At 45.6% G+C, this 27,479-nt stretch overlaps 1 protein-coding gene across 2 annotated transcripts; it reads left to right on the top strand.

Moving 5' to 3' along the window:
* Positions 1-261: 261 nt before the first annotated feature.
* Positions 262-27,422, top strand: LOC117897979. 2 transcript variants are annotated; one of them, XM_034807091.1, is made up of 9 exons: positions 262-784; positions 7,506-7,585; positions 18,101-18,506; positions 19,496-19,656; positions 20,451-20,652; positions 21,165-21,416; positions 21,477-22,420; positions 22,508-22,729; positions 26,236-27,422. In XM_034807091.1, the coding sequence occupies exons 3-9, from the start codon at positions 18,106-18,108 to the stop codon at positions 26,505-26,507; spliced, it is 2,454 nt and encodes an 817-aa protein (XP_034662982.1). In that variant the 5' UTR covers positions 262-784; positions 7,506-7,585; positions 18,101-18,105; the 3' UTR covers positions 26,508-27,422. The 2 variants fall into 2 exon arrangements, with proteins under 2 accessions (XP_034662982.1, XP_034662983.1); XM_034807092.1 differs by lacking the exon at positions 7,506-7,585.
* Positions 27,423-27,479: the final 57 nt, after the last annotated feature.

Here is a 27,479-nt window from a genome sequence, read left to right as displayed (position 1 = left end):
ACAAAGATACACAAAGCTACTCGTACAGATACACAGACACGATCCGCTTTTCCTCGCTCGCCACACTCAAAACAAAACTCCGACTCAAAAGCAAACACAAAACCGACTCGAGTGGCGCAGTGGAGAGTAGAGAGTGGGGGCTTTGAGTCGTTTGTGTTTGCAGCTCATTTCTTTGGCTTTCTTTGTTTTGGCTCCAAGTGTGGCGGCTTTGGCTTTCTTTCGCGCTCGATCGTCGACTGTGGTTCACAACGCTCACCATTGTCAAGGCGAACGCACGTAGAGCCCAGAGCAGAGTCAGCGCAGAGCAGCATTGTTGAGCCGTAGCAGCGCAGCGAAGAAAAGCCATCGAAAAGAAACTTATATAACGACTGATTAGCCCGACGTTTACTTTAGTTATTCGGTCAACTCTCGACGGGCAGGTTCTTAGCGATCGCGACCAACATTAAAGCAAATCCATACGCGACGCTGGCCAGGAAGCTCAGTTCTCCGACAACAAGGAATACCCCCAGAGTCAAGTGCAATCCCATTCAATCCTAAAAACCTCCATGTGCAATGTGTGTAATCAACAAGCAGTGATCATTTACATACATGAATAAAACTGATCATAAAAGTGCAGCGTGACTCAGCATTGATCACCGAAAGAACGAGGAAGAACTCAACCAAAACAGAACCCAACACAACCCAACAGAACAGAAAGGAAAGGATACTTTTCGGAAGAATTCTGACACTCACGAGTCCAAGTTACAGTTGCAGTTGCAGTTGCAAATTATTCTTCCCGCATCAAGTGAGTGTTTATTAACTTTTACCGCATAACATTCGAGTATGCCCCTCAACTACAATATTTACAAGTATAATATCGAACGACGACGATGCTGCAATGACAGGCCACAAACCGGGAACAGTGAGATGAGATGAGCGGGCAAAAACTCTTCATTGTGTTTTTTTTTCGTTTTTTGTTTACTCAATCGAGGGCTAGACAGGGATCGGTCTTTGGTTTCCTGTTCCCTGTAACCTTGAGATTGGCAGAGATATTTTTAGCAGTAATTTGTGATCTTATTTAAATGTAGTTCGGGAGTTTCAATCATTCGGTTAAATTCATTCCCCATTTAGGAGTTTTGTTTAGAATTTCTTGAAGAGAACTTCTCTGCTCAACGAATTGTTTTAATCTTCCGAAGTTTAAGAGCTTAATATGAACTCTTGGAAATTTTCTTCACTATTCTGAATACGACGACCTTCGACGTTTCTTCCATTCTTCATTCGAAGCCATTAAATTGTTTGAGTTTAGTCAATAGTTTGATTTTTATAGATACGAAGAGTTATAGACGGCTTCAATTCTTGTGATGGTTCCTTGAAGCCTTTTGCGCAAAACCCTTTGAAGATTTATGGTAGTCCTAGACCATAAATTAGCCACAACATTTAGATGCAATTTAGCCCTTTTGTGCGATTCTGAGATACGATACCCGTAGAACCATCGTCTCCCACTAGTCGAAGGCATTCGCATTTAGAATGTAATTGGGTGTGCTCCCAAGGCATTTACATTTAGTGCCATTAACTTGCATTTTGCCTGGCTGTCTTTTATGTTGCATCTGAAAACCTCTAATTAAAACCGAGCGAACACAAGTCGGGCAATTAAAATAATTAAGCCCAGATGTGGTGTGAAATCCACAATGCAACGTGTCAAAATCCGCATCTAGCAGACGAACAGGAATGGCACTGGATGTGGGACTGGGACTGAGAATGGAACTCAGACGGTGACTGGGACTGCGACTAAGATTGGTGGTGATGACGATCAGGAGTGCATCAAAGAAAGGCCAACAAACGATCAAGACCACCGGCTGAAATGATGCATTGAATGTCAGCTACTGTCTGGCCTATGTTAGGGTTCCTCCACAAGCAGATGCCTCAAACGTGGATGTGGACGTGGACATGGCCATGACCAGGGAGTTGGTATTTAAATTTGCCCGCAATTATTGCCCAGGCTTGACTGGGGCTGGCCTGGGCTGGGCCAGGCTAGGGAGTTGGCATCATCGTCATGATGACATGACAGTTACAACACACACACTCCACAACTACTCAAGCAGCAGCAGCCTGGCTGGCTGCCTGCCTGCCTCTGGCAGCTATTCATTTACGCAGCCTGCCAGTCGCTGTTGATTAGACGAAGCGTGCGCTTTAATTGCCGCCAAATGGGCAAAAAGAAAAATCTTCAACACGCTCTCAAGCTGCATCCCGATCCCTAGCTGGCTGCCTGACTCTGCCTCTGCCTCTGTGTCTGTGTCTGCCTTTGGCTTTGTAATTTGTCAAGTGCATTCAATATTTGTTGCAGCTCCTGCTGCTGCTGCTAGAAAACAATTTGCGTTTTGTTTGTCCAGCTTGTTTGTTGCAGTTAGCGTTGATTAGCCTGGCTCTGCAGCAGACCCTCTACCATTGCAATTACAAGCCAAACCACATCAAATGCCACAACATCTGTTGAGCCTTAGAGCTGAAGTCCGGACCGACCGGCCGGCCACACCCCACACGGTGTCAGCAAAGCAATTTGAAATGTCTGTCCGCGAAACTTGTGCAGGGACCCCACAACGCATTTGGGCGTGCATTCTGCTGTGAAATTGATAGATTTAATTTGACATTTGGCGCAAGTCCAACTGCCAACTATCAATGGATTTCCAACTTTTATGATACTTTTTCTACTAAATTACTTTTGCGGCTTGACAATAATCAGCGACCGGCTGACTGGCTGGCTGTTCAAGTTGTCGTCAAAGAAATCGCACAAAATCGATTCTAAGTAGTTAGAGCTAGACATAGACAGAGATCTCTCTCAGCCACCGCTTCCGTTTCAGTTTATCCAAGAAAATTGATGGATGATGGGATGATGGATAGCCGCAAGAATTGTCAGAGAATTGTCTGCAGAGCCACGCCAAGCCTCTATGTAGACATAGAGTCCCCTCCCTGAGGCGCCATCAGAAGCTCTCCCCAGTTCTGGGAGCATAAATCTCATTTGGGTTAACAGTTCTGCGTGTTCTGTGGCCTTTTGTGGTGTTGGTTTTTGGTGTGCCAAATTTCCATTTTTGTTTATTTTACGATTGTCAACTTTTGGGTCAGTTGATACAACGGTCGGTCTTCCGTCGGTCTGTCCCCTGCACAGTTTGTCTGTTTGCCGTGGCAATTAGCAAAGATTTATACAACAATGGGCCGGCAGATGGGAAGTAACATAACTGTTCAGATTTTTCAGATTTCGTTGTGGAAATTATTTTGCATTTTGTCTTCATTTTCGGCATTTTGGCACCTTTTTGGGTTAATGCCTCGCTCCAATCTGAACACTGGCTAAACGATAATTTATGGATAAGATACAAGAAATTAGGTTGAGAAATTATTAAAGGAAATTGGCATCTGCGCTGATGATATCATTTGATGGATAAAACTTTCTACACATCGGATTTCCCCTCTTTGTCTGTCCGAAGTATCTCTTTAGCGGAATCTTTAGTACAGTTTATCCCACACTTTTCCGTTGCAATATTCATGGGTTATACGCCCTGTTCAATCACATGGCGATCATTACCATCTCTCTAGAGTCTGGCTAATAACAAGGCATTGGCATCAGCATCAGCATCGGCACACTCTCTTCTCCCAATTGAGGCTGTCCATCAAAATCCAAGTCGTGTGGAGATGGGGATTCGAGCACTCGTTTAAACCAGTTGATTGGTGGCTTCGCTTTCGTTCGGACTCTGACTCTGACGTGCAGTTTGGCTAATTCATCCAGAAGTGCTGCCCGAAATAATTTGCGATTGTGTGAAAGTATTTTCTTTGTAGTTTGCTTTGGTAATATTTTAATTGCGATTTAATTGAAAACTAAAAAGTTTTCGCCTGCTGCAATCGACAATCGGGCATCGGGCATCCGCCACCGATGTGCAGCATCTGCCACACAGCTGGGGGCTAAAAATCTAAGCCAAGTTCAAAGACAGAGACACATCGGACACCGACAATTGAGAGTTTCACTTTTCGCAGACAAAACGTGGCTGCACTCAAAATATCAATGAACTCCCGTCCCGAGTGCCACCCGAGACAGAGACAGAGACAATGGCAGGAGATTTCATTGCCTGTAGCCTGTTGCCTGTGCCGCCCTCGGGAGGAAACCCCCCACCAAAATGAAAGAGAGATGGAAAAATGACACTTAACTTTTGGCAAACGATTGCAAGGCAGAAGCAGCCGCCGAAAAGTTACCAAGAAAATAATCGTTGAAGAATTTGACTTTCGCTTGTTTGGCTTTTCTTGGCCATAAATAAAAACGTCCTGTCCTCTTCACTCCCCGCCATCCTCCCCCTGTGGCTGGGCCTATGCCTATGCCAGCGCCTGCGCCTCTTTTTTCCGCTTCAAAAGATTTGTGATTGTCGCCGATTAAATGCGGGAAAACGAAGCCGAGGACGAAGTGGAAGAAAATGCCTTGGGGTGCAACTCAGAGACTGAGACGGAGACAGAGACTCACATGGCACGACCAAATGGCAATCGCCATCGCAATGCCAATGTCCCAGACTCAATGCCAATGCCAAGGCGTTTGTATTTGCTTAAACTTTGACATTTGGCAGCTGGCTTGCCGATGGATATGTGGCTGGGATCCTCATACATATTTGTCCGTCTGCAATGCCAATCCGCAGCCAATGATAATGCAAAAAGGAAAAGCGGCAATAGCTGGTGGATGCTTTCTGTTGTTGTGGTGGTGGTTTAACGTCTGGGAAGAAAAGTAAAAGCCAATGCCAGGATGCATTCATGAGAACAGATGGACAATAAGCTGGTGAATTGTGTGAAGCCAAAAATGACGCCCAGTTGGGTGCAGTAGCAAAGATATTATCACGGGTTTATTATAATAAAACATCTTCAAGTTGAGTAAGACATTAGGAGACAGACTTCAACTAAATCTTAAGTCAATTATGAGAGGGGAACAATATTCATATTTGTTATAGATTTTAAAGCATTTTGGTAGGCAAGAAACTTCCAAAAAATGTGTAAATTCCTTTCGATATTTCTACCTTACTCCACTCAGAGCTCATTTCTGTTCCATCTCCAAGATTTATTGGATTCCTAGTGACCTCCTCACGCCAAGGTCATCTCAAGACAGGCAGCACCGCTTAAGTGGTAACCTCTGACTCATATCGAGGACTTCCCTACCTTAAGCTCCGCAACAACAGAGTTTCTCTCCGTCTGCATTTCGCTTTCAAGGCATTGCCGGCGTCTCAGTCTCAGTTGAAGCCAAACAAATTTAATGACAATAATCCAATAAACGTTAAAAGCGCAAGCGAGCCGGGATCGTGACAAAAATCTGCCGTTTGGGGCACAAAAGAAAGCGCCGCAGACCTCAGACCCCGCCGAACCCAAGACCCCTTCCAGAAACCCAGTCGGACAGACACACGGCCAAGGTGGATGTGGATGCCATTGAAAGCTGTTAACATTTTGACATTGCCTGCGTTTCAGTTCCGAAATATAGGAAATCTTTACGAAAATTGAGAGAGAAAAAATTACATTAATAGGTTGGACTTTTCTTCTTTCTTGAGTTAGTTGTTGGCTGGGGATGGTATGCCCAAGCAGGGAAGCATCACGGTGGTGTGACCGAACAACGTGCCTGGCATTTTGGGCATTTCCATTGTGTGCATGGCCGTCTGGCACTTTGGCCGCCTTTTATGAGCCAACAAACCACGAGCCGTACTTCCAGCCGTACTTCTACTTGCTTCTTGTGCTGCTTCTACACCCATTCGATGGCATTTTATTATTATTTCTGTGCTGCTTTTTGGTCGGACTGACCTCAATAGAAAGTGTTACAGTTCAATGTCTATGGCTGTGGCTGTGGCTGTGGCTGGTGTTGCTGTTGAAGCTGAGGCTTCCGCCATCTCCACTTTGAGTTGAGTCTGCTTTAGCCGCCAGCGGAAACCACTTGTTGTCTGACGTCAGCAGTGTGCCACAGATCGAAAGTAAGAGTCGCACAACTTGCAGCCATCTCCCAGTTGATTAGAATGCCCGGCACTCTATCATCATCAAGACGATTTGCATTTTGAAACTGCCAAAAGAAAGTTGCCAAAATAAAGAGACTCTAGGGAAACTGGGGGAACATCGCTGTGGCTGTGTCAGTGGCTGTGGCTGTGGCAGTCAGACGCGTGCATTGCATACTTAATTGTGTACATTTTTGTGTGCTGCTGCTCAGCTGGCAACCAGAATACTGACTGAACAACAAAAAACAGCATCGGTAAAGAGAAACTTTGGGTAAATTTCGATTTTCATTTGCGGAGAGGAGAGCTAGGAATTTGCTGGCGCTACTAAAGTGTTAAAAGTGTTTGGCCAGTAGCCAGAAGCCAGAAGTGGTTGTTGCTGGTTGCTGGTTGAGTTATTTAGCTTTTGGCCATATTTAATTTCGTTATTTATAAGCAAATTTTGTGCTTTGTGCTGGCTGCACTGTGCTCCTTCAACTCCTCTTTACTTCTGGCTGCTTGGCTTTTCCACCACCACCAACACCACCTCCTCCATTCAGCGACAAAAAAACAAAAACCGCGATCGTCGACTAGGTCAACTTTCGCTAGCATGGAATGCGAAATGCAACAGCAGCAGCAACAGCAACAGCCACAGCGACAACGACAACGACAACAACTGCCACAACAACGACACTGTCAGCCAATAATAAAGCAAGAAGTTAACAGAAGAAGAGGCCAAAAGCTGCAGCTAAAGCTGGAGCTGGAGCTGGAACTCAAACTGAGGAAAAAGAAGTGCTCTGAGTGACTGCAACTCCTCTGCGGCGACTTTGACTCCAGCTTCAGCTTCAGTTTCAGCTTCAACTTCAACTCTTAGTTGGCTAATAATACTAGCCAAGATCTTGCCTTGGTTTGCGCCAAAGCGGCTTTCTGTGCGCCGCACTGACTGCTGCTTCTTGGTTTTTCGCTTCCTTTTGCTTCGTTTAAATAGTTGCAAATAAATTGTGTGGGTAGCAGTGGCAGTGCCAGTGCCAGTGGAAACTGGCAAAAGCAAGTAAATTACTTCAATGTCACCTGCTGACGATTCAAACTCTAGATAAGCGCTCAACGTCAAGACGGATACATCTGTGCACGCCGCATCTGCAGCTCCATCTCCATCTCCAGCTCCAGCTCCATCTCAGGCCATCGCAGACGGAATTTCAGACTGAATCTCCCTCTAAGTTTTCTCTTATAATGAAATTATCGCCGCATCTCATTGTTTGCTGTTGTCCCAGTGGTAAAAATTATTTATTTAGTTCTCGTTTTCACATTAAACGTTGTCACACTAAACTCAATTGCCTCGGCTTCAGATGCAAATGCAGATGCAGCTGCTGCTGAGATCTGTATCGTTGGGGATGATAACACGCCAGCCAGAAGGCTGCTAAGGCTCCGCCTCTTGTACTTTAAGTGGGTTTCGGGCCCAGAGTGGAGGTTCTCTCCTGCTTTGGTGTTCTCTGGGGTCCATTGTTGTTGCTGCTTGGAGGCAAATATTTAACTAATTTGCATTTGTTTGCCTTACAGATCACACACACAGACAGACAGCCCCGGACTGAGGTTTGTCGATTACAACGAAGTGGAAGAAACGAGAACAAACATTTAAGGTATGTGGAAAATCAAATATAGGAAAAAGGTTATGTCAAGAGCAAAGTTCTCGACAATGGGGAAGATTTTATGGGCAGGCAGCATGTTCCGGGAAAATGGGAACGGCCATTTGGAGATGTAGAAACTAAGGAGAGATCGATTTGGGGGTCAACTCGGTGCCGAAACGAGTCTACGATCGTAAATGTGGAGAATCGCTGAGTTTAAGTGCACAAAATAATTACAATTAAAATGAAGGATGGTGTAAACCACAACGATTCCTGGGATATTGAAAATTGTATTAGAAAGCAGCCAACTTGTTGACAGGAAATGTATTTTAGGCCAACCTTTAACTAGACTCTAGGAGAAACCGCCCACTTGCTGTTGCGGAATTTATGAATGGAAACATGTGTTACAAATGGCTAAGGGAGGGCTGCCAAGTTGTTAAAGAAAAACCCACAATCCCACTTTATGGTGCATGTCTTAACCCTTGTCTTAACTGTGCAAAATATAAAGTGAGAATGTGCTGTACGAAACGAAATGCAAACATGACGATAAAAACTGGGAACATGAACATTTTGATGTGCTGGTTGTGGTGCTGCCAAAACCCATTGTGAAGGACGCCCAGAGCAGGAAGTAAAAAAAAGTCTTGAATGCATTAGAATTCTCCCTCGATCGTAAAGATTTGAACATGCCATGCACAAAGTTATAGCAATACAATATTCACCCCTGCAGGGGTGAAATGTGTGCCGAAATGTGCGATAGAGCAGTTATGGAGGAATACGAGCAATCGTGGCATAGATTTTTGTGTAGGACCATAAAGCGAATGTTACATGTTTGCTGATCGTAAACCACCGCGTGGGCTGTGGATTTTGTTTAAATTAAAGGTGAGTGGGGTCGGAAACGTTCTCTAATCTTTGTCGGCTCACCCTCGAAGATCTTTTATTGCAATGCAATACGAAGTGAAATTTCGTTTGGGCCAAATTCCGTACAGGAAGTTAGTCCACAGGCTGCAGATGCTGCCGATGCTAATGCTGGCTGCCGTCTACTGTTGGCGGTTCTGCTGCCGTTTCAGTTGCAGTTTCAGCTGCATTCCAGCGCATATCATCGACCCAGTTTCGGTGGCTCCACTAACTAGGCTGATGTTTGGCTAAATAGCAAATAATTTGGCGTGGGCTGAATTCTCTCTCTCGCCTCTCTATACAATATGTGTATCTTTCACCTGACTGACGTGCAGACACTGCATAAATTAGTTGTCTATATAAAGCATTAAGATCTGGTATAAGAATCAGGCAAGGCATAATTGTGCAATGAATATTGTTGGCCAAGAACTGGGAGAGACTCCTCCTTCTCCTCCTACTCCTCTGCCTTGCAGTGACTGTTCTGTTGCATGCATCTCGGTTCGCTTCGGCTCGGTTCGAGCCGTTGGCCTGTTCCACTTTTAACATTTCTTGGCAACATTTTCGCGCTGCCTATCGGCAGATAGTCTCGCAGCACTCGTGCGGCTCCATTGCCATGGCTGAGTCAGCTTTTGGCGAATAAACAGCACGCAGAGGACGGAAGGTGCACCGGCAATGTCTTTAATATTTATTGCGTTTTAAAGACGCATTGAGAATGGAAGCAATCGCAGGCTGCAGCACCAGAAATGGGCAACTATGTCTGGCCATAAATCTCCGCGTGCAAATTATATAATGTGACTCGTTCTATATATACACATATAGAAGTTTATATATTGGCCAATTGGGCTACTGACTCTCTTTTTGGTGGTTATTTATGTGTCCATAGTTTCCGTGTCTGTGGCTCTTTCTGTTTCTGTTTCTGTTTGCGTTTCTGGCCTAAAAGGATTTCTCTTCCTCTGGCAAATGGCAAACACCTGAACCGGAAGTGCAGCTGAGATATTGATTCTGATTGCTGTAGCTGATTCAGTGGCAGCAACGCCATCGCCATTGCCATCGCCAACGCTATCGACATCGACGTTGCAAAAATCACTGCCGGCAGCAAGACGGGGCATCAACGGCAATCGAATGTGTGTAATGATGGTTAATAAATCAAACAGAGAATTACCAGGAATCTTCCAGCAGACAGTGTCGGCAACTTTTGTCTGCAAAATTCTTGCAGTTTTCTACGTTTTCCACGATGCATTGGCTGCCTTCCTGTCTTGGCCAATTCCAATGGATGCCAACAAATTAGCGCAACGTCGGCAAAAGGCGAAATCATAAGGCAGCCACAGCAACACACAGAGGCAGTCATTCAGTCAGTCCGTCAGTCGGCCAGTCATTCAGTCAGTCAGTCAGTCAGTCTATCAATCAGTCTATCCATCTAGCAAACAAACAAATCCCAACTCTCCTTCGCCTTTGAATTGGTTTTACTTCTGTTTACTTAGGCCAATGTTTGAGCAACAAACTTGTTTGTTTCTCCGTTTCCATGTCTCTCCCTCTGTTTGGTTGTTTGTTGTCTTAGCTGCCGTAAGCCGCTTTTAACCCCTTGAGTGCCAGATATTTAAGTGCCAGCCATTCATCCTTTGGTCAACCTGTTGTACACACACAAAACTTGTTGACAAACTTTTCGAAGCAGCACAAAGAACAGAAAAACGTAGAGGAAATACTTAGAAGAAAGATGGCACCCAAAGAGAATAAATTGTCAAAAATATAAACTAAGTGTGGGTTCCATCAATCGAAAGTTTGCCATAACTTATCTGCTGTCTTTAATGGGTTAATCACATTTGTCGATCGTCCTTTTGGCGAGTGTGTGGGACTGTTGCACATGTATTCAAATGGCACATTCTGTGTGCATCTTTCGCGCCAAATAGCCAAACTGCCACTCGGAAATGGGTTAATGGCACATTCTAATCGCCTCAGACAGGGGACAGAGAGATGCAGATAGTAGAGAGATAGATAGGGAGAGGAGGGGAGCCATAGCCAGAGAACCCGAGAGATCTTAACAACTATTCGAGCATGGAAATTTATATGGCAGCCACTCTCTGGACAGCCACCAAAGCGGTAACTGGTAACAATGTGAACGCAAATTGGCTTAAATGCAAAAAGCGTCGACAATTAGCTGCGCAGTCGGTGGCTGGATGGTGGCAAGGTGGCTGGCTTGGCGACTAGGTGGGTTGTTGCCTGGATGGTTGCCTCTCTGGCTGGCTGGGTGGGTGGTTGGTCGGTGGCATATACAGTTTACAGTTAGTTTTGCGCCATGTTGACAGTTACGTGCGCCGACAGCTTCCACCTGCCAGGTGAACAAATGTTGCATAAATTAGCCCGGAAAAACTGGAGCAGCCAATTCACATTCACATTTCGCATTGTTGTTGCTGCTGTTGCTGTTGCTGTTGCTGTTGATGATGATGTGGCTGCCACCATTCACAGCCTTTTGTACTTGCGTAATGCATTTTCACGCAATTTATAACCGTTTTCCACGAATTGGGTTACCTGTTCAGGCAGCGGTGCACCTGTAGAGCAGCAGGTGGGCAGCCCCCGCACGACGACATCTTCCCAAGAGATGTGTAACTCAAATATTCTTGCAATTTGCATTTGATTGAGTCGTAAATATGCAACGCACACACACATGGATATGGTGTAGATGTTGCTTTCGGTTAGAGGTTGGTTGGGTGGTTTCGGTCGCTCCCAGTGGATTGTAGAACAGTTAGACGGGGGCATAAATCTTTTGACTGTGGGAGGTGCAACGGCTGTGGCAGCGGCAGCGGCAGCCGCCACCGACGACCGACCTGATTTCCAGGTCCAGTTTTCCAACCTATCCACCTATTCACTGGATGGCTTGGCTGCTGCCTCTTCTGGATGATGATGATGATGATGATGCGACTTTGGCGTGCGCTTTTCAATTTGTTTAGATTTTTTGTGTTGTTGTTGCTGGCTTTTTGGTTTGTTCCAGCTGGTCGGTCGGTCGTTTCCTTTTTCGGGGAGGCCTCCAACTTTTTCGGCTTTGTCGGGATTTATGTTTGGCTGTCAGCGGTTACGGGTTTTTCATCTCTTTATGAATTTTTACTTTTACGCCAAGAATTTCCCAAAGAGAAAACCAGGGAAAGACACGTGCCGTGCCGCAGCTATTGAGAGTTTCGAAAACGTAGTTTATATTTGTGTTGTTTTTGCCTGGCATTTTCTCGTTTAATTTACGTTCATGAGCGACCGAGCGACCGACCGACCGGCCGGCTTTCTTTCACTTCTGTGCGGCTGTGAGCCAGTTTTCTAGAATTTCTAATAGCCGGGGCCAGCGATAGCAATAGCAATGGGAATGGGAATGGCAGCAACTAGCATTCATTATTGTTTGCCTGTAAACGCTTTTTTATTGACTCGAATTAGCGCTCAAGTAGAATTTGATGCCGCATCGCCATCGCATCGACAAAGCCAACGCACACAATGGAAGGCAGTGGAAGGAAAGTCTTATGGCCAGAACGGAGACAGAAAGCCAGAAAGCCAAGAACCCTAAGTGGGCTGCTAGAAAGCGAAATGTTATTGCCCACTTGACACACGTCCGAAAAGAACTTTGCTGCTCGCGTCGCACAACTCCCTTTCGGCGGCTCTCTCTCTGTCTCTCTGTCCAACTTCAGCCATAAAGTTCTGTTTGTCACGTAGTTCAAATAAAATGTGTTTTTATGAGACGATTAGTGCTGGGCCCCAGCACTCTTCCCCTTTCCCTTCAACACTATCTCTCCGGTGCCCAAAGCATATCAACGACATGGCAAAAAACGAAGAAGAAAAAAAGTGAAAAGAATGTCAAGTGTTAATTGCCCAGCTTATGGCCATATACTACGAGTGGCTGTCTGTCTCTGTGACTCCTCTGATGAAGATTAAGATGTAGCTGGAGATGTTTGCTTTTGTCTTTTATGGCTGCCACAGTGGAGTCATCTTTATGGCCACTACCACGGGCTCTATTTGCTCTATCCTGGAGGTGAGGTGAGGTTTCTGTGTCATCCGTGTATTCCCACTAAATGATCATAAATGATTATGGATGGCCATCAGCGATAAGCATAAGCATCCCTTTATGCGGATAATCATACTTAATCACTTTGGCTGGCTGGCTGCAGGGAAGGGCTTAGCAATTGAAATTGTTAAACACACACAAGTTAGAGAGTTCAACTGGAAACCGAATAGGGGTGAGAGGTAGACACTTTAGAGCAAAAGATCAGAGCTCTCGTGATCTTAGGATCCCATTGAAGCTACCATTAAAGTAAGCTAAACCACAAATTCTATTCCATATAAAGTCTTTTGTGTTGAACAGTTTTCAAATGCACTTTAGAACAAATTGAAATGGGAATCTTCTTTGAAAACTCATCAAAGCACTCAAGTACGAACATTAAAAGATCATTAAAACGGCCAAGCCAGTGAAAAGTTAACCGTCAATTTATATCAAGGAAATATTTGACAGTTCCCCGGTTGCATTAATTCCTTTGATCACCATTCAAATGCAATCAAAGAGCCAAATGATTGGAATCACTAATCAATCATCCACATTCCTACGCCTCAACCGCAACATTTTTCCTCTCTTCTTTTCTATGTCAACTGTCGTTCTTCATTCTTATCAGGTGCATTTATCGAAAGGAGAGACTTTGGCAGCGAACTCGTTTCGAGTTCTTTAAACATTTTTGCGATACTTCTGAATGACATTATCTATAAGCTAAACAACGCAATTTGCATTGCTAAATGGTTGGATATCCCACCCAAAGGCACCCCCTGCTCTACCCCCCCTCTGAGTATCTATCGTACAAGTATTCCTAACCGATTCCGAGGCTGAACATAACTGAAATTCTTTTGCATGTCATGAGCATTTGTGCGGGACCCCGTTACTCTGAATGTTAGATGTTAGATGGAGTTCTGTTCTGCTTGGCCATCGCCATAGCCATAGCCATGGCCATGGCCATGCATTTATGCGCTCTAAACATTGTTAGTTATGCAACCAGCAACCAGCAACCATGTACTCCCCACTTATGCGGCATGACAACAACGGCATGGCAACAGGCAGCAGACAACGACAACATCGGCTAACATCAGCAACAGCAACAACAACAACAACAACAACAACATCTACTGTGACGACAATCATTGGCGGGCATCGATGATGATGATGATGATGATGGCAAGGCCTACATTTCAATGTCATGGCTCGGGTGCTTCCACCGCTGCCAACAGCTGCCCAGCGCTACCAATCAAGTTGTTAACTATGCAAAAGTAGTAAATTGCAAAACGGACAAAGCATCAGCACCCAGAGCCACACCACTCTGGCACAGAGCCAGACAACCAGCCACACAATTGTTATGAACTGAACTTTAAATAACAATCAGCCAAGTGCCGTTAAATGAATGCGACATTGTTCAGCGCTGGAACTTTAACTCGAGCTTCAGCGCTTGAGGAGTAGCTCTGCGCCAGCTCTTGTCCAACTGTAGTTCCCGTGAGCCTCCACCGCTGAGCAATATTAATTTGCGGCCTTAAGTTAAGGCTAAATTATTTGCATAATAAACGCCAACGCCTTGGCCCCCATTCTACACTGAGCGAACAGCGAATGCACCTGGAAGTCTTTTCTTTCTCCTGTCTATTACTCTCTGCGGATCTTTGGTCAGCTAAAGCGCACTCTCATAGTCCCATTCCCATTCCCATTCTCATTCTCATTTTCATTGCTGGCCATAAGTTTGGTGGCGGTGAGCCACTGCAGTCGCTCACCTCGTACATTTCCGAAAAGTAATGGCCTGGCCAAGAGTGATAATTTATCACTGGCCAGCAGCCGGACATGCAGCAGCGCTAAACTTCAACGGTACTTGGACAACAATGCCAACTCCCGGTCGGGGACTCTGACTCGACTCGAGCTTTGGCTTTGACTTTGTGTCTTGGACTCCGTCTTGGAGCTGCTCTCGTTGCACACCATTGTATATACCGGTCTCAATTTGTGCTCTCGGCACAGGCACAATCAAATTGATATTTGCTGCTATATTTAGTTTATGATAATGCCGCCGCGGACTCTGATTCAGTCTCCGTGCTAATATGCTGCTTCCTCCTTGCAGCCAACCGCTCATTTCTCTCCACACAAAAGCCTTAGCCTTATTTATTATGCATGCTCCGACTGCGGCTCAGTGGAGTTGGTCAGGTACTCAAGTATTCCAAGAGTCCGTTTTTCCTTACAGCTGGCTGGTGTCTCTTACTTCTTTTCTGCAGAATTTCCATTAAGAAAGTGTTTTTTCTATGGCTGCAAAGTCAATTAGCATTTGGCATTTTGCTGGCTGGCATTTAGTTGGCATAAATTCAAATCGAACGATCCAAAATATTATTCCTTTTGTTTTGTGCGCCATCGGCGATATGGATGGCTGCCTGGGAACCCGCATACGAAACTAGAGAAATCTTTATTGAATATATTGAAAGTCAGCCCCCCAGTTCACAGTTTACCAGCCTCCAGCCCCAGCCTCAGAATCGTTTGTTCTGACCTCGCGAGAGTGGGCCTGAAACCCCAATTTGAGATTGTGGTTTTCAATTTAGTTTCCATATCGACAAATGAGTTCAGCTTATCCATTGTTTTCAATTGGAAATGCGGATGCTGGAAACCATTAGCAGAATTGTAATGAAAACTCTGCAGGCCATCCATCTGGGTAGTGCGATTCGCTTCACATATGATTAGTTTGTGGCCTAAGTCTTTTGTTTACGAGCCAAACATTAACAAGGAGGAAGAGCCACACTAGGAAGAGGCCAGCTACAAATTGGAATCGCATCATACAACAGATCTCTCACCCAATAACTAACAATGGTATTCGTATACGTGCATTTACATCTCTCCCAGTCCTCAGTTGTGGAGTGGCTTACATGATTGATAGATGGAGGAACAAACGCTTCCAGCTCTGATGCAGCAGAGGCTGCTGCTGCTGTTGCTGCTTCTGCCGCGGCGGCAGCTTGTTAACGTTCAATTAGTGAAATTGATAGACATATCTAACCTCCGTGGAAGAACATCAACCGAAACGGTGCGTGGAAAATCGTATGGTGGAGAGAGATAAAAAGGAAAAACAAAAGGCGATGACTGTGGGGCCAGGGCAAAACGTTTGCCTAGCCACAAATTATATGTTAATTAAAATGGGTTTCGGTTACGCTCACATGGAAATTCTAAGTGAAGGAAAACCACAAAAGAGAATTCTGAATTTTGGTTTTTATTTCGAATGTGAATATGTGAATGTTTGGCATCCGAAAAGCCACATGCCACACACACGCACATTTACCGTTCTCTTTGGTTCGTTTCGACCAGACCAGACCACCACCATTCATTCATTCACTCACTCATTCATTCTCTCTTGTCCACTTTTGGTCCAATGGCTCATTACATTTGTGGGTTAGCAGGTGAAACCGAACCAAAACGAAGCGAACAGAACAGAACGGAACGGAACCGAAAAAAAAGGGGCAGATAGTAAGTAAGTAGAAAGATGATGAAGATGGAACACCCCGAAAACCAAAAAAACCAAAGATAGTTATACAGAAATGCAGCCGCAGCTCTTTATCTTTTGGAGAAGGTTCGGGGAGGAGTGGCCTGTGGTGTCTTATTAAAAGCGCGTTGCGCCTGTTGTCTAGGCCTATAATTAGCATAAATTCATTCATACCACTAATTGCAAGTGGAAGTGAGGGTTTCCATAATGAGAGCTGCCCCTCTCCTTCGCTCTCTCTCTCTCTCCATCTCTCTTTTATTGTCTGCTTCATATATTGCCGTTCAATCGAGCAGAAGAATGGTGCAGCAGCAGCAGCAGCAGCAGCTACAAAGATGATCGAAGCAGAAGAAGGAGTGTGGTGGAATGGGGAAGCCGCTCTGTGGCCTCGGGCTGCGACGGAATCTGGAGTTGGCATCTGGCAGGGGAGATCGAGGCAGCCGGGCAGCATATTGTTTTTTAGTGCAGTATCTTAAAGCATGTTATTAACATTAACGGGTCTTTGCAGAGGTACGACTGCGACCCCCCCGGCCCCATCCCTTGTTTGGCTTTCATAATTTATGTGTGAGCGCAGATTTGCAGGTGTGGGCGTGGCACTTGTTTTGCATGCAACCTGCACTGTACCCACATCCTCCACCACTCACCCTCACCTCTTTACCCTCGACCCGTCGCCCAGCAAGGGGCATAATTAATTATGTAACTAACGAAACATTAAACAACATACAAAAAAAACCAAACAGCGCATCGAGCGCAAAAATCTTTTCTCACGCATCCGCTTATTAACCGCTAAATCTTCTTCGCTGTGTCTCTGGGGCAAAATAATGAGCAGCACTTTAGATTATCTCACAGGTGGCTCATCTCTCTGCTCTCCACCTCGGGTCGCTTCTCTGTTGTCTTCTATTCTCTTGGCGAATCTCCAGAGACTGTTTTTCTACTCTTTGTTTGTGATGGTTTTTATGGGCAGTGAAATTATTTAGCGGTACCATGGAATCGACAGCCGACAGTCGACTGTCGACAGCCCGAAACGCATAAAAAATACAACTTAACAACGCGAAAATGTGTTCATTCCGTTGGATCGTTTTTTATGAATGAAGAGATAAAACTTTATTTCACTTTCACGCTGAAAAGTTGGCCAAAAAACAACAGAAAAACGGCGCATTGTAAGGTGTAAAGTGTAGAGAGGTGTCTGCTGTAGATCAGAGATTCATTGGCTGTGAAGTGTTAATTGTTTGACGCTTAAGCTATGAAGTTACACAAGCGGATAGCAGAGATTGTTATGATATTATAGAGGGGATTACGTGGAAAGTAAATCATGTCAGACATCATGGAAGAATCACAACCAATACCCATGCATGATGCATGAGGATCAACAAAAGTTGAAGATTTCTAATCAAGAAAAGCATCTCAAATCACGCTTTCATTCGTGATGCTATCATTTATCCCACTTTATATACTTGTTTTAGGAATGCCAATGCTTCCCAGATTTGGTGAAAACTAGGCCTATGGGGTCGCATCACGTTTCCCCCCAGCATGGGGCCTTCACCCACATCCCGACTGGCTCTCTCCTCCTCGTCTCTGTCTCTGGCTAAACATTTCCCCATTTCCCAGGCAGCCAACGCTTTTCACACATAAACCGTGGACTAAACAATGTTTTTATTCTTATTGTTTTGTGTTTGGCCTGCAACTGGTACTGTTATTGTGTGGCAGGAACAATAAGATGGTGCAAGAGTGCTGAGAGCCAAGAGCCGAGAGCTGCAAGATGTAACTTCAGCTGTAGTTTTAATTAAACGCTGAAACACGGGGGAAACAAGTGAGGCAATTAATGCTCAAACAGAGGCAGGCCAGAGACCCAAGACCGAACATTCAACGCCGAATACCGAATACCAAACAGAAAGAAGTTCCGTTTCGTTTCATTCCTGTGAGTGCAAAGCCCCCATGTAGCGCCCCGTCACCAGTTCTCTCAGTTGCAGCAGCAAAACTAATAGAATGCACAACAGGAATTACATAAATTACGCGTAATGCGAAATTAGTTTTGCTAATTAACATTTTGCCATCTCTCGCTCTCCGGCTATGCCATCTATGTAAGCCTCCCTCTCTAACCAACTCGTCGTATCTGTATCTTTTTCAATTGCAGACAAAATGTTTCTACGCCGCTGCACCTTTCTGCTGCTGCTCTGTCTAATTGCGAGTGACGCCGCCAGTGCCGCACGCAAAACAAAACGTCCTGTCAAGCCGGTCAAGCAGACCGTTCCACGTACCAATGTAACGCCTTCGCCAGCGGCCATCTCTGCCGCAGCCGCTGCCTCTGCATCCGCCTCAGCCGCCACTACAAGCAGCAGTAGCAGTAGCTCCACCACGGAGTCAAACAGCGAAGTGCCAGCGGAGGCAGCCACAATTGCAGCTGGCAGCAGCGGAGAGCTGCCCAAGCCCCTGGTGACGCCCAACGAGGCCCAGCCGGAGGCCAAAACGGACAAATCCCCGGCCCAGCTGCAGGAGGAGGAGTGTGATCCAGATATGATTGGCTTCGAGATCATTACCGGGTAAGTTGGTGCCACTAATGATCAATAAAAGATCGCGCATAGTTGCATATATGAGAATTTCACACAATGAATGAGAAATAATGGTCCAAGATACTGCCAAAAACATTGCACAAAAAGAGCTGATTTCAGAGATTTATCTACACTCAAAAACAATCTTTAAACCTAGATTTCTTTGCAATAGCAGAATCTGCAAACCGTCTCCTAATTTAAATGATTTTTGCTGGTTAAGTTTTCTCTTTAAAAATTGCATAATTATTTTCATGTTTTCCACTTGCTGGCATATCATAACTGTCACAAAACAATGCCAAAAATTTCACTCAACTCTTGCTTACGCAATCGCCGGGCATTATAGAAACTTGATTACATTTTGTTTATAATTTTAGTGTGTTTTGCGATATTTTCACTTTTGCTTTTCTTCTAAAATTTGAATGATTCCAAAGAGCGCGGGCCAAGACAAGACAATGCCCGTGCCGAAGCTTTCATACATTTTTTAATGAAATGCAACTGACATTTTGGCCAATTAACATTTCCATAACAAGAAGAGAAGAAGAGACGAGGTAGCCGGGTAGCAGAGAAAGAGACATAACGGTGAAGCAGCAAGTGGGAACCCAGAAATGGAGTCAGTGCCACTGCCACTCAGTGGCAAGCCCCCTGCTAACTAGCATATGCAAATGTATCTGTATCTTTGTCTGTTCCCGTGCCTGTGTCTGTGCCTTTCCGGCAGTAGGAGTGACACTTTTTGGTTAAATCGTGACTAATCCCATGACTGGTTTGATGTCATCGGCCCCAGGCCGACAGGTTCGTTGCCAGAGTCTTTTGTTTGCGCCCATAATGAAGACTCACAGACCGGCTTAGAATGCCCACCGAAACACTTTCATTTTCATTAGCTACTCATTGATTATGGGTCATAAATAAGCTTGGGAGAACGGGAAACCCTCTGGACTATCTTTCGGATCTGTTTCATTTGAACTACTTTATCTGAATTTCAGGTATGTGCTATCGGCACCCTCGAAAATGTTGGACACTCTGCCGGGCACCCTGATGCTCACCGACTGTTTGGAGGCCTGCCAGAGCAATGAATCCTGCAGCGCTGTCAACTACGAAACCGGCCTCTGTGTGCTGTTCAAGACCACGGCCGATAAATTGCCAGGTGAGTTAGAAAGTGTGAGAATGCGACACCGACGACGACTACTACTCCGCCAGTTGGTTGTTTGTTTTTTGTGCCAAAGAAAGCTCAATAATTTAGCCGGCCACTCAATCCACTCGCTCACACATTCATTCACTCACTCATTCATTCATTCATTTGCTCAATTATTGAGTTCTAGTTCATGCAGGTTGCATGTTTTTTTATTTTCTGCTTCTTGGGGCTGTGGCTATGCCTGTTGCCTGCAGCTTTCGTGGCCAAGAGGCATAAATCACCCGAGTGTCTCCCAGTGGCCGCAAAACGCCTTTTGCTTTTACGCATGATTTGGCTGGCAGCCAAGGCGGCGGCGACGATGGCGATACGATGTTGTGCTGTGGCCGGGGCTCTGGGCCCAGGAAAACTAGATTTTGCCTATTCTGCAAACAGCAAACTGGCTTTTGGCATTGGCGTTGCTGGCAGTAACGCATAATTTCTGCTGCCACAGCCTTCCCAGTCGTCGAATGTCGATGCAGTTGTCGCTGCTGCTGCTGTTGCCACTGCCTTTTGCCTCCGCTGTGGCTGCCACATTCAGCCGCTGATTCAGCCTCAGATCAGCCTTCAGCTGCTGCTGCACGCCTGTTACTTTGCAGTGAAGGGGCGTGTGCGTAAAACGCACCAAATGCTCAACGCACGCACCTCCCATACGCATGGCACCGTTGCATTTTCCTGATTTTTCCCGGTTTTCCTGACTCTGTTTTTATCTGTTTCCCAACTCCCTCTCTCAACCTCTCTCTCTGTCACTCTCTTTGGTGCATTTTCAGGTTCACTTTCGCGCTCACAGTTTCCGGTTTTCACCATCTACGCACAGAAATCGTGTTTGGGCGTCCGTCCTTGCTCCAAGGCCTGGTGCATCGATCGCGTTCAAGGTTACCGCCTCCCCGAACATGTCAAATCTAGTCAGACGGTTCTCTCGCGGCGCGACTGCCTGGAGCTCTGCCTCGGGGAAACCGAATTCACATGCCGGTGAGTAGCCCAAAAAAGGGTCCCAAAATTAGCAATTAAGGAGAATAAGGGAGAGATGTTTAATAGATTTTGATTCAGGGATTGAAAAATGTTTGCCAAAGTGTAGAAAATATTGTACTAGAAAAGTCTTAGGAATTCGAGGCAAAGTATTCTAATTTTAGATGCTAAAAAGTAAGTATTCCTTTTGGAAATTGTTCAATATATAGAGTAGAAATCATGAGTAGAGAAATCATCCCAAAGTTAGTAATAATTCTACCATTAAGCACCACTGATCTTTCTTTCATCGATGAATCTGACACCTAAATGAATCCCATTTAATATATTTTATTATTTTTGAGCGGCTTAACTTACTGCTTCGTGCTCTATGTACATATACTTGAGATTTCTTTCCTAATGCTCTATTATATGTAACTCTCTTGCTTCTCTTCCACCTTCCGATCTTCGCCACTTCGCTTTCCGAACTCTTCCACCTCTTCCGATCTCTACCGCTCATAATTTTAACCACGAACCAGCTCGGCCAACTACTACCGCCACTCGGGTCTGTGCGAACTGTCCGACATGGATCGTATTACCCTCTCGGCCGGCGGCAGTGTAGAGCCCTACGATGGGGCCGACTATCTGGAGAACAACTGTGCGGAGGAGCCCAGCAAACTCTGCGAATTCAAGCGCATCTCCGGCAAGATTCTGAAGACTGTGGACTCTGTCTACCAGGACATCAATACCATTGACGAGTGCCGTGATCTCTGCCTAAACTCCCCCTACAGGTAAGCATTTCCTTCAGTCTCTCCCGCATCTGTTCTGACTGGTTGACAATCGTTTGACAGATGCCACTCTTATGACTATAACGATACTGGAGACATGGTCTGTCGCCTGTCGCATCACAGTCGCGCCACCCTCACCGACGTGATGGATCCCTATCTGGATGTGCCCGAGGCAGCCACCTACGAGCTCTCCGCCTGCTACAATGTGTCCATTGAGTGCCGTTCCGGGGAGATGATCACCAAGATTCGCACCTCCAAGCTCTTCGACGGCAAGGTCTATGCCAAGGGAGCACCCAAGTCCTGCGCTGTGAATGTGAACAATTCGCTGGAGTTTGATTTCCGCATGGGGTACAATGACCTCGAGTGCAATGTCCGCCAGAGTGCCTATGGACGGTATATGAACGACATTGTCATCCAGCATCACGACATGATCGTCACATCCTCGGATCTGGGCCTGGCAGTGTCCTGCCAGTACGACTTGACCAACAAGACGGTGCTGAACGATGTCGATCTGGGTGTGACAGGTGAAATTGAATCGTCGCTGAGCGAGGAGATCACCATTGACTCGCCGAATGTGATCATGAAGATCACCTCACGGGATGGCAGTGACATGAAGCGCATCGCCGAGGTGGGCGATCCCCTGGCCCTTCGCTTCGAGATCGTCGAACAGAACAGCCCGTACGAGATCTTCGTTAGGGAACTGGTGGCCATGGATGGCTCGGACAGTGCCGAGATAACGCTGATCGATGCTAATGGCTGCCCCACCGATCAATACATCATGGGCACCATCCAGAAGCTGACGCACAACCGCAAGGTGCTGCTCTCCCAGTTCGATGCCTTCAAGTTCCCCTCCAGCGAGGTGGTGCAGTTCCGCGCTCTGGTAACGCCCTGCATACCGCGCTGCGAGCCCGTCATTTGCGACTCCGAGGATGGCGCCAGCGGTGAACTGAAGTCTCTGGTCTCCTATGGCCGCAAGAAGCGCTCAGTGCTCAATGGCACCGATGGTGGTAAGTGTGTGTCTGCCGCCGTGAGCCAGACCTAGAGCGAATGCAATCTATCCCTACCAAGTACTAACTGCCTGAATTGATTCACAGGCGAGTTCATGGTCAGCACACGCCAGCGTCGGGATGTGGGCCCCGTTGATGATAACATACTGCTCGTGCAGTCCATACAAATCACAGACAAGTTTGGCTTCCAGCCAGAGGATGGCAGCGGCAGCAGCAGCAGCACCAATGGCAATGACAGCGGATCTGGTCCCCACGAGAAGGCATATGCGGGCGTTGCCCAGGACAAGCTCACTTGTCTTAATGGCTATGGTAAGTCCTCTCCCACCACCTATTCCACCTATTCCACCCATTCTAGCGATTCCGATTCTGGCTCTCTGTGAAAATGCCCAATCAAGCGCGAATCAAAAGTTACGCGATTTGCATAGACAAGGAGCTAGCAGGACGTTGTCTTCGTCTTCGTCTTCCCCTTCGTTTCACTCCTCATCGTCTGGCGTATCCGTTGTCGTCATTGTAGTCGACTGTCGTGCTGGCCTGGGTGAATCAGCAGGGGGGTATGATTCGATGGGGCGACGCCGACTGGCAGCATCGTGAGCCAGTGAGCTTGTTCTTGGCCCTGGCCCATTGTTGCCTGCTCGCTAATTTTGATAATGAATCAATTTTTCATCATTGCCGACTTTGGCCGAATGATTCCTACTGCATGAGAATTAAATTAGGTTCTGTTTCGGATCGCAGCTCTAACTGCTTACTCCGCTGCTCCCCCGCAATTCACAGCACTCCACGGCAGAGCACATCCACCTCCGACTGCTGAGTGCTGTCCAGAACGTGTTTTGTGACTGCATTAAACAAGTTATGATGTTGGCTTGGTGTCTCTGGCTCACGACCAGGTCACTAGTTCAGCTGCAGCTGTGCAGGATTGTGCACGCCTCATTTTCGTGCGGCGCGAAAACTTTTTCTGCACAGTTGGTCGCCGTCGTCGTCGTCTGCGTCTGCGTCTCCTCCGTCCATCCCCGTTAGCCAGCAGCAGCAGCTGAAATTTCTCAGTTCTCGGTTTCAGTTTTGCAGCATTCAGCATGCAGTTTGCTCCACTCTGTTTTCAGTTTTCAGCGCTTCCAGCTGTAGCTGCATCCACCCAGCCACCCATCTCCCATGTGTCATTCCTTTGTGGAGCAATTGCCATGCCGCATTAAAGCGAATGCAGCGTTGAAGCGTTAAATTGACAGCTCGTTAGACAGCAGCAGGTCCAGCCTAAGCTTCAGATTGGACTTCAACTGCGACTGCGCCTGGGACTCTGTGCATTGGACCACCGTTCCGCCATCAACAACAACGTACATTTTTGTTGTAATTACGCGCTGCATTTCAAGGCAGATCAGAGTCGGCCCAGGCCGAAGCTCATTGTCTGCAATTAGAGCAACGGTTTTCTTCTGCTCTTTAAGCTCATTTGCCACACACATTGTTGGTACGGAACGATGGTAGATCGTAGACGGTAGACGGTACACTGTAGATGGCCCCCGACAGGTGATCTTTAATGCGTGCAGACAGTGAGACTCGCTGTTGTGGCATGCAGAGCAGCAATTTAATTTAACGCCATCTGGCCTATAATTTGTCAAAGCTTATGAGCATTTTTCATTCCTTTGACCAGCGATATTTATACATACAATATAAACGAATCTCTTTCCCCAATTATCCCAATCATTTTAATGCTCACCTTATACCACTGAGCATCTTCAAGTCCTTCAATGATGTTTAATTTCTAATATTACACCCAGCAAAATTCTCAAGAAAAGTACTTCCCATATACTATGTACGGGTGTGTATGCTCAAGCAAGTTTGTATGTGTGTATGGGCTGAGCTTTTGTTTCGCTTTCGATATTCCGCAACTTTTTGCCCAATCAATTTAATGGTCACTTTTTCTGCTGGTTCGCCGAGTCCCTAAATGAAGCTTGATTCCCGACATTACTCGGCTCGGTATTCTCTCATGTATGTGATCCTGCTTTTCGCTTTCGGTGCACAGCCACTTTTTTCTCCACTCCACTGCGAACATTGTTTAGCGTAATGAATCCTTTTCCACTTATCTCAATTATATTAGCAATGGATATTTTAGTCTTTGAATGATGTTTAATTTCAGCTATTACTTGGCTTTGAGTTCTGAACAAACTTCACTTCCTTATTTGATGGACTTTTCATTTCGCTTTCCATCATTTTGGTTACTTTGTTGAATGCTTACTTTATGGAAATGTTTCTTTAAGTAACCCTCAGTCGGAGATTTATTACACTAACCAAAAGTAATTGGGCAGTTAACTGCATGGCCAGGCGTATTCCAAGTCCAAAAATTATTCTGGTTTCGCTTTCTATATTCTGCCATACAACTTTTCTTCCCATTCGCTTCGATTTTTCCCAACATTTACCTCATTCTCATTGTTCTGGCTCTCTCGGCTTTTCATCAAATTATTTACTCTTTTTGTTTTGTGTGTGTTTTGTCGTGGGCGCCTCGATTTACTACTACTACCGCTGGATCTCTCCATCTTTCTAACTGAACGTTTACAGTAATTGTAATAATTTTGTATATTTTCGTTGTTCTCTCTTTTGTTGGTCTTGTTGTTGTCGGGAATGGGAACTGGAATGGGAATGGGGATGTGAACAGTGCTGTTGGGGATCTGCTGTTGTCAGATCAAGTTGGGGGCAACACACAAATACACATAAATAAAAGGCCAGTTTCAAGTGCGTGCACTTTGTTATTGAAACTCATTCAAGTCATGACCAAAGAGCCATCATGATGATGATGTGGATAATAATGATGATGATGGTTTGTGTCTTTTATTTTGGTTGCTTTGCAGCGACTGCTCTGTGGAACTCTAGCTTGCTCCGAGCTTACTTTTTATGGCCAACAGCAAAACGTAGTACAGCAAAGTAATCTTTGATAGTCATCTGGCATGTCGCTCGTTGTTGCTGTTGCTCTGGCTGATGCTCTTAAATTCTGATTTCGTGAACTGGACGACAACAGCAACAACAGTAACAGCAACAGCAAAGACAACGCATGCGAGTCGTACTGCACTCTGGTTTTGACTTTGACTTTGGCGGCACTTTCACCCGATTTCTACCGGCATTGGCATTTCGAATTTCCTCCAACGACCATGGCCGAGCGGCCTCTGCCTTTGCCTCTGCTCTGCCTGGGCTTATTTATGTGGCATGTTGCACTTTTAAGAACCCAACAATTGTGGCATGCAATGTGGAGGGTAAGGAAAGTGAGTCCAATCTGTGGCTGCTGCTGCTCCGACTATGTGGCTGTGTGGTTGTGTGGCTGCTGCCTCTTGTGGCATGCCAAAATATGCAACTCATGCATTAAATTGTCGCTGTTTTATTTCTCATTGTTTTATGTTTATCTTCAACTTGTTGCTGTCACAACTTGGTCACTTGGTCGCTTGGGGGCCTATTTCTTCTCTCTTCTCTCTTCTCTCTCTCTCCTTCGCTCTCTCTGTTTGTTTGTTTTGGTTTTTGTTTCGTTTTATGGCCGAAAGTGGGTCAAGTGGCGCCCACTTTTGTTTTCTTTGATAACTAAACCGATCTTAGGTCACTTCTTGGACTTCTTCCCTGTTTTCTGTTGATTGAAACGATCTTATCTTTTCTGTGGGTTGCTTTGGCGGCTCTTTGGGTTGAGGGGGAAACCTGTTTTATGTACACATCGAGAACTAGATCGTTTGCCAGCGATAATCCCAATGATTTATGGCGATAAGAGGCCGACTTCCCTTCTGAAATTGCTGATCGATTGAGAACCTCTCGAGTAATGCCATTTGTTTTCACTTCTTTCTCTTTTGTAGGACTGATTATGGCTGGAGCGCTCTTCCTGCTGGCCCAGTTGAGCATCTTTGGCATCTGGAAGACCGTCCAGCGACGCACACACAAGGAGCGATACCTGTACCAGCACGAGCCGACGCCGACCATCACCTATGGGGCGCCCACCATGCTGTACGGTCCCCCACCGCCATCATCCGCCTCGTCGGGTGCGTCCCACATGGGCCACAGCGCCAAGGACACGCTGAGCAAGCTCTACGACAGCGGCATCAACGGACGCTACGGACAACAGTACTAGACGGACAACTCCAGAACACAGCTCTCACATTTAGCTGGGAACAAACGCAATATGCCTCGAAAGCTTCAAAAGATTCGATGAGACTTGAATAGAAAATATGCGCCCAAGCGGCGACAAATGCAAAAATCATTGGAAACCCTAGAGATAATCCAATCCTAGACTTAGGCTACACTTACAACTTAAGCATAGATTGATGATCAATGATTGATGATCGAATTGAAACCCCTGCCCCCTCGCATGTTTTTTTTTCACATTAATGCGCGCTTTTAAATGCCTTGGAAATCGATAATGTTCCAGCATTTTGAATCTGCGCATTGCCAATCAAACGGAAATTATCTCCCCCCCAACCCCCAGCTAAATTCGAATTAAAAGTTAGTTAAAGGAGCCGGAAAGCAGGAATGAAGTGCTTTTCCCCGATTCTTTCTAGTAAAAGTTAGGCTAATTTTTAGTGGTAAGTGGAGACGTCTCTTTCGTATCTATATGTCTAGGTCTATAGAACTCGAGCGACATGCATTTATAACTATTATTCTATTTATTAATAACTATTTATTCAGCTGCTCACATTTTCACACAAAGTTTGCCAAATAATTTTGTATCAAAATGTTTTGCGCCAGGCTTCTGTGCAAGGCGGCGTTTCCCATTTTTCCTAGCCCCAAAACACTTCCCCACCCTGCCTCTAAAAACCCAAGCTACACTATCTATAATCTATTAGTCTCGAACTATTTATTGTGCTAATTGTATTTCATATATTATTTATTTGCCGAAACACAGAGCGGTGCTAATGTTTAGTAGAGCCTTCGACTTGTCCCCAAAAAGCAAGTTTCAGAGACTTAGAGAATTAAAATAATTAAAATTTCTGATAAACGAATTGTACTGATTAAGTAAAGCAATAAACTTAAATATATTTTTAAAAGAAAATAAATGTCTAAAAATAAAAATAACGTTTTGTACCTATTGGAGGATTATGGAGGA

Source organism: Drosophila subobscura, chromosome O (assembly GCF_008121235.1).
Source record: "Drosophila subobscura isolate 14011-0131.10 chromosome O, UCBerk_Dsub_1.0, whole genome shotgun sequence".
Taxonomy (NCBI): domain Eukaryota; kingdom Metazoa; phylum Arthropoda; class Insecta; order Diptera; family Drosophilidae; genus Drosophila; species Drosophila subobscura.
Note: the sequence above shows the minus strand (reverse complement) of the source record. Positions and strands in the feature narration are given on the sequence as shown.

Coding starts and splice junctions, on each gene's coding strand:
- LOC117897979 (XM_034807092.1), top strand. CDS start 18,106: ATGTTTCTACGCCGCTGCACCTTTCTGCTGCTGCTCTGTCTAATTGCG. Junction 18,507..19,495: donor GGCTTCGAGATCATTACCGG/GTAAGTTGGTGC, acceptor TCTGAATTTCAG/GTATGTGCTATCGGCACCCT. Junction 20,653..21,164: donor GAAACCGAATTCACATGCCG/GTGAGTAGCCCA, acceptor ACCACGAACCAG/CTCGGCCAACTACTACCGCC.